Source organism: Salvelinus sp. IW2-2015, linkage group LG4q.1:29 (assembly GCF_002910315.2).
Source record: "Salvelinus sp. IW2-2015 linkage group LG4q.1:29, ASM291031v2, whole genome shotgun sequence".
Taxonomy (NCBI): domain Eukaryota; kingdom Metazoa; phylum Chordata; class Actinopteri; order Salmoniformes; family Salmonidae; genus Salvelinus; species Salvelinus sp. IW2-2015.
Window position 1 is genome coordinate 61,536,254 of NC_036842.1, and position 7,697 is coordinate 61,543,950.

The 7,697-nt window shown below is 42.0% G+C and overlaps 1 protein-coding gene across 3 annotated transcripts; it reads right to left on the reverse strand.

The window, feature by feature from the left end:
• Positions 1–3,797: 3,797 nt before the first annotated feature.
• Positions 3,798–5,407, reverse strand: LOC111962312 (peptide deformylase, mitochondrial). Of its 3 annotated transcripts, none has more exons than XM_023985310.2 (3): positions 5,264–5,407; positions 4,315–4,946; positions 3,798–4,109 (listed from the first exon to the last, which is right to left on the reverse strand). In XM_023985310.2, the coding sequence occupies exons 2-3, from the start codon at positions 4,904–4,906 to the stop codon at positions 3,952–3,954; spliced, it is 750 nt and encodes a 249-aa protein (XP_023841078.1). In that variant the 5' UTR covers positions 4,907–4,946; positions 5,264–5,407; the 3' UTR covers positions 3,798–3,951. The 3 variants fall into 3 exon arrangements, with proteins under 3 accessions (XP_023841078.1, XP_023841080.1, XP_023841079.1); XM_023985312.2 differs by having other exon boundaries at positions 4,315–4,967; XM_023985311.2 differs by having other exon boundaries at positions 5,065–5,407.
• Positions 5,408–7,697: the final 2,290 nt, after the last annotated feature.

Below are 7,697 nucleotides of genomic sequence, written 5' to 3' on the forward strand. Positions count from 1 at the left end.
TACATTGAAAGGCACTTGATGTACATTGGGAAAAGCACTGATTTAAAACAATGCCTAAAAGGCTCCTTAGAATCATTATCCCTCCATAAAAATAATAATGGAAATCACGTACACTTACAGTGCCTTCAGAAAGTATTCACACCCCTTGACTCTTTCCACATTTTGTTGTTACAAAGTGTGATTCAAATGGATTTAATTGTCTTTTTTTGTCAATGATCTACACCAGGTATTCCCAAACTGGGGGTAAGCGCGAAATACCAACACAATGTCAAATACAGGTAGCCTAGTCAAATAATTAACATCCAATCACATTAACCATTACTCTCTCGGGGAATTCCACTAACGGTCCGTATGTAGCCAAACGTAGCTGCTGCTCATGTTGGTATATGTACTGATGGCGCAAAAGCCATGACAGGGAGACATAGTGGAGTGGTAACGCGCGTGCAAGCAGTTGCTCCCGACGACACTTGGGTACACTGCAGCATCCACCAAGAGGCTCTTGCTGCCAAGGGAATGCCTGACAGCTTGAAAGACATTTTGGACACTACAGTGAAAATGGTTAACTTGGTTAAAGCAAGGCCCCTGAACTCTCGTGTATTTTCTTCACTATGCAATGATATGGGCAGAGACCATTAACGCTTTTATAAAATACAGAAGTGCGCTGGTTATCAAGGAGCAAATTATTGACCCGTTTTTTAAAATTGAGAGCTGAGCTTAAAGTTTTCTTTACTGACCATAATTTTCACTTGTCTGACCGCTTGCATGATGGCGAGTTTCTCACACGACTGGCCTATCTGGGTGATGTTTTTTCTCGCCTGAATGATCTGAATCTAGGATTACAGGGACTCTCTGCAACTATATTCAATGTGCGGGACAACATTGAGGCTATGATTTAAGAAGTTGGAGCTCTTCTCTGTCTGCATTAACAAGGACAACACACAGGTCTTTCCATCATTGTATGATTTTTTTGTGTGCAAATGAAGTCAAGCTTACGGACAATGTCAAATGTGATATAGCGAAGCACCTGAGTTTGGTGCGCAATTACGCAAGTACTTTCCTGAAAAGGATGACACAAACTTGATTYGTTATCCCTTTCATGCCCTGCCTTCAGTCCACTTACCGATATCTGAACAAGAGAGCCTCATCGAAATTGCAACAAGCGGTTCTGTGACAATTTAATCAGAAGCCACTGCCAGATTTCTGGATTGGGCTGCGCTCAGAGTATCCTGCCTTGGAAAATCGTGCTGTTAAGACACTGATGCCCTTTGCAACCACATACCTATGTGAGAGTGGATTCTCGGCCCTCATTAGCATGACAACCAAATACAGGCACAGACTGTGTGTGGAAAATGATTTAAGACTGAGACTCTCTCCAATACAACCCAACATTGCAGAGTTATGTGCATCCTTTCAAGCACACCCTTCTCATTAACCTGTGGTGAGTTATTCACAATTTCCGATGAACAAATAAGGTTTTATATGTAAGATGGTTAAATAAAGAGCAAAATTATTGATTATTTTTTGTTACCTGTCCTATAAGAGCTCTTTGTTACTTCCCACGAGCCGGGTTGTGACGACAAACTCACCCTCATTCTTATGTTTAATAAATGTATCGTATAGTGTGTGTGTGGCAGGCTTACAATGATGGTAAAAAACATYATTTGAGTGTGCGCTGACCCTGGTGCTGGAGGGGGTACACAGCTGAAGGTTGAATGTTTGAAGGGGTATGGGACTATAAAAAGTTTGGGAACCACTGACCTACACAATACTCATGTCTAAGTGGAAGAAAAATTCAAACATTTGTAAAAAGATATATAATATGGAAAATAAAACACTAACATATATTGATTAGATAAGTATTCAACCCCCTGTTAGAGTACAGGGGCTTCAATACATGTTATAATCAACTTTGGCAGTGATTTACAGCTGTGAGTCTTTCTGGGTAAGTCTCGCTAAGAGCTTTCCACACCTGGATTGTGCAACATTTGCCCATGATTCTTTTCAAAAAATTTCAAGCTCTGTCAAATCGGTAATTTATCATTGGTAGACAACCATTTTCAGGTCTTGCCATAGATTTTTAAGCAGATTTAAGTCAGAGCTGTAACTCAGCCACTCAGGAACATTCACTGTCTTCTTGGTAAGCAACTCCAGTGTAGATTTGGCCTTGTGTTTTAGGTTGTTGTACTGCTGAAAGGTGAATTCATCCCCCTGTGTCTGCTGGAAAGCACACTTAAGCAGGTTTACCTCTAGGATTTTGCCTGTGCTTAGCTCCATTACGTTTCTTTTATATCCTGAAAACCTCCCCTTAACTTAACGATTACAAGCATACCCATAACATGATGCAGCCACCACYATGCTTGATTATATGGAGAGTCACACTCAGTAATGTGTTGTATTGGATTTGCCCCAAATATAACAGTTTGTATTCAAGACAAAAACGGAATTGCTTTGCCACATTTCTTTCAGTATTACTTTATAGGGCCTTGTTGCAAACAGGATGCATGTTTTGGAATATTTTTATTCTGTACAGCCTTCCTTCTTTTCACTCAATTAGGTTAATATTGTGGAGTAACTACAATGTTGATCCMWCCTCAGTTTTACCCTATCACAGCCATTAAACCCTGTAACTGTTTTAAAGTCACCATTGGCCTCATGGTGAAATCCCTGAGCAGTTTCCTTCCTCTCTTTCAACTGAGTTAGGAAGGACACCTGTAGTGACTGGCTGTATTGACACACTATCCAAAGTGTAATAACTTCACCATAATCAAAGGGATATTCAACGTTTGCTTTTTTTTTTTACGCTTCTACCATTAGGTGTCCTTCTCTGCGAGGCATTGGAAAACCTTCCTGGTCTTTGTGGTTGAATCTGTTTGAAATTCACTGCTCGACTGAGGGACCTTACAGATAATTGTATGTGTGGGGTACAGAGACGAGGTAGTCGATTAAAAATTATGTAAAACACTATTATTGCGAACAGTGAGTCTATGTAACTTATGTGAATTGTTAAGCACATTTTTCCTCTTGCCATGAAATGTGGTTGAATACTTGACTTGAGACGTTTCAGCAATTTTTTATTAATTTGTAAACATAAAAAAATAAACATAATTCCACTTTGACATTATGGGATATTGTGTTCAGGATGTTAAATTCAGGCTGTAACACAACAACGTGTGGAATAAGTCAAGGGGTGTGAATACTTTTAAGGCAAAGTACGTGTTGCCTTCAATTCAAAATACCCTTAATTTGTAATAATTTATACATTAGCTTTAGCCCACCCAGGGATTAAAAGTGAAGTGCCAAACTCTTGTATATTTTTCTATTTTGGGCTCTTGGTAGGTCCTTAAATTTCCCTGAAAGTGACCTTTGTTTTCCATAATAATTTATCCAGTCTCATTGACCGTTGGGATCTGGAGCCTTAAACTTATGTTGAGTCTGAAACCAGTGATTACATGTTGCAGCTCAAGATTTAAGATAATACTGCCAAATGTGGTTTGAGGTTAAGGTGTTTGTTTCCATTATTTGTTCTTTTTTCTGCAAGATATTTGAATTAAAATGGGATTTAAAATAGGAACAGATGTCTCTCGTGCTGTGCTTTTTAGATGTTGATGTTGAAATGCAGGATACTACAGCATATAAAAGCTATTCMGTTTTTTCTTTACTTCCAACATTCAGCAATATTTTCTCTGGTCAGCCATCTGGTGACACCACAGTTTAGTCAATATTTCAGTTCCTTTAAAAATATCCACACAAATTAAACAACTTGCAAGAGAATTGAATATTCATCCAGACTATAAATCTGCCTTCATAAATACATKATTTATTATTAAGAATTTACAGTTTAATCAGTCAAAGGAAAGGTTTCAGAATGGTCTTATCTGCTGCCATGTTATGTCCAAGAACTGTCTTTAAGTGCTGTGGGTCAATCAGGGTGACTAGGTTTGTTTGAAACGGCTACTCGTTCTTTGCTGCCCAGTTCACGTTAATGAAGGTTTTACTGTCCATGCGGTCAATGTATAGGACTCCATCCAAGTGATCCATCTCATGCTGTAGGATGCGTGCGGGCCAGCCGCTCACTTGCCAGGTCACAGGCTCTGCCTTCTCATTCAAGCCTTTGACACAAAAAATTAAAACATTAATTWAAAAAACAAACGCATGCCTAATTGATTTGATGTTGACCAGCCATGGGTCGAGAGATTTAGGTCTGATGGCTGTTTCGGGTACATTAAATCTGGGGTGTAATCATTACTCCAAACAGTTGCAAAACATAACTTTTTTTAAATTGAGCTGCTCTCTGGAACACGTTACTTATCTCACCTGAGACTTCCACAGAGAGGTAGCGTGGAACAGTGGCCGAGAACCCTGAGATGCTCTCACAGGCTTCCTGGAACAGAACTGTGCGTCCATCTAGGACTCGCAGCTGTGGGTTGATAAAGATCCGCAGAGGCACAGTGGTCAGACCGCGGGCTTCACGTGCAGCAGGCAAGCTGTCCTCCAACATGCGCTCTGGGAAYTCCAGAGCTAAGATACGAAGTGGCACTCCAACTTGAGGTGCGCTCAGTCCCACACATTCAAATTTCCGCATCACCTTTACTATGGTGTGGATCACCTCCTGAACCTCCGGACCCTGTACTGCCCCAGGGTCTACCGCTGCAGCCTGGGCTCGCAGCACCGGTTCACCCACCTGGCAGACATGGGGGTATGGAGGACTTGGTGGGGGCTTGATCTTCCGCTTCATGTACTGTAGGTAGGAACGAACCTTGATGTTTGTAGAATAAGACCGGTAGGGGGCCATGGAGACAGGGACAACCCAGCCAATGGATCCAGTGGAATGGGGCCGTGGGGCTTTAGAAATACACATTCTGTAAGCACTAGTCAACAGCACTGAAGAGCTCACAGTTATATTCATGGCTGGGTTCAATCCTGGCAGTAGTCAGTCTGCTACAGCCCTGCAGGAGACAAGGAAAGAACTGTAAAGAAGGAAGTCAACAACTGTAAATATGGTCAACAACAAATTGGTGTTGGGCAAAGATAAGTATACATGCACATAAAAAATGGCCAGTTTACCAAATCAATATGTTGTGACCCGGGTATGATCAAAATAATTTCACATTATCACATGACAAGTTTACATGTTGAGCAGCTAACCTAGCTAGTAAGCTAATAGCTACAGCAGTTAGTTAGCTCACTGCACACGATACTGAAACCACGCAAATACAATGAACTCGAGTATCTTATCCCATGCAAGTGTTACACGTTTCCATACCATAAAACGTTACCCTAAATTGTATTATATTGATTGCAGTAGCAACAGTGATGCCATTCTAATACTGTAGTTCTTAAATTCATAAAAATATACAAGAGCATGTAATGCCTTTAAGAGAATCACTTCCTGGTCAATTATTTCGYCAGGTCTTCAAAATAAAGGTTCTTTATTGTGGAAACGTGAATATTTATTTTATTTTATTTAACCTTTATTTAACTAGGCAAGTCAGTTAAGGGGGTAAAGATTGATTAACATATAATAATTTGTGCTGTATTGTACGCCTACCCATCATATTTTTATCGGTTGTGCTTTGTACATATTTAGCAGGTTCCCTTGAATACTTAATTTTTATAAGTTCTTGACGGTCCTGACCCGGAAGTATTTGGCCGTGTTTTATYGGCCGTCATTATGTTGCGTTCAAAACAACTGGAAAGTCTGTCAGATCATGACGACAGTGACCTTCCTTTCGGAACGCGATGACGCGTAATGCCGACCGGCTTTTAGGGGCAGACGACGGATGCATTTATTTTATCTAGTAAACATCCATCAATGATTTGGTTATTTATTWGCTATAATAAAACSAACCGTTCTAAATGCRAAGTGGTAATCAGATGTCTTATTCAAACTCAGCTTGCAAGCCTATCATGATGTTTGCCTTTTTCATAGTTACTTGTCTCAACCAGTGGCGATTTTAGCGTGTAAATGTTGGTGGGGCAAACTCCCCCAATTTTTTTTTTAGATGCATGCCAGCAAAGCCACTAAACAACACGTTAATTGCACTATAATGGTGACAAACAGTGCCCACAAACTGTTAGGGCCTACATAAAACTGTCCCAACAGCAGAGCTTTATTTTCAGCACCATGGAGTGAATCCTACCACCACTACACCTGGCAGGCTTCCTGCTTTGCAGAGTTGCAAAGAAAAAGCCATATCTCAGACTGGCCAATAAAACTAAAAGATTAAAAGATGGGTAAAAGAACACAGACCTGTGAGCCCCAGTCTCTTTCCTGCTCCCCACACACTACGTCCAACTCCAAAAGTTTTTAAGACATTTTAAACAGGAAAAAGTGGCAGTCATGGTTTTAACTAAACACAGCTCTCTTCTCTCTCTTGTGCAGGAGCGGGAACCAGTGTGTCCAGTGTGCGGGCATGCTACAGGCGAACCCACAATGGTTTAGCGCAACGTGGCTCATCCTGTTMTGCTGAACCGGCACCGGGACCTGTCTTGGATGGTCGCCCACGAGATCCTCCCAGTCAGGGCCGTTATGCACTCCCGGGGSATGGCGAGGACACCCGCATGCCCCCGACCAGGCTGCGGCAAAGATGAGTCGGTGAGGCACTTGCTCTGGGAGTGCAGAGTCGCCAAGGACCTGTGGAAGGAAGCAGGCCCCCTGATCTCCCGTGTCTGCCAGCAGGGGACGACCTAACGCCCCAGCTCGTGCTGTATGGGGTGGGCCGAAGGCCTATTCCACCGAAGGCCTTCACCAAGCTCTGGTCCACCCTCACGTGTCTGAAGGATGCACTGTGGTCCTCCCGCAACCTGCTGGTAGCAAAACGAGTAGAGACCACCCCCCAGACAGTGGCCATGGTAGCCACGGAAACCCTGGGATGGTACAGAAGAAAGGAGGCCTCGACCCCCAGGCGACGGGTCCCCCACAACACGCAAGGTCCCGGCGGTCACTGCCTGACAGCGCTGCGGCGCCTAGGGCGATGCGCCTAGTGGAGTGATCTCCTCTGGGACCCGAAGGACAGGACGGTTATTGATTCAGAAGAGCAGGAGAAGGCGAGTTGATAAGGACTCACCCCGTTCCTGTACAAAGGACCGAAGACAGCTTTTTAACAAAGTGACTTTTTAACATGTTTTCATGTCTTTAAATAAATATTTAGTACACATTTTAAATGGCTTTTAAATATTGGATATTTTACAAGAAAAAGTACTTTTATTCATGGTTGTTTCTATTGTTTTTAAATAAGCAACATGTACTTTTTAACAAATTTAAATGTAATATTCAAATGCTGTTTTTATGCTTTTATGCCGTTTTTATGTGTATAAATGTTGTACAAATATAAATGAGATGTTTTGAAAGGAAATGTAACAATACAGCTTTTCCAAAAGAAAAAAAATAGAACACAGTCACTGGACAGAGGAACTCTGCATCCCGGAGTTGCCTCTTCACTGTTGACGTTGAGACTGGTGTTTTGTGGGTACTATTTAATAAGCTGCCAGTTGAGGACTTGTGAGGCGTCTGTTTGTCAAACTAGACACTCTAATGTACTTGTCCTCTTGCTCAGTTGTGCACCGGGGCCTCCCACTCCTCTTTCTATTCTGGTTAGAGCCAGTTTGCACTGTTCTGTGAAGGGAGTAGTACACAGCGTTGTACGAGATTTTCAGTTTCTTGGCAATTTCTCGCATGGAATAGCCTTCATTTCTCA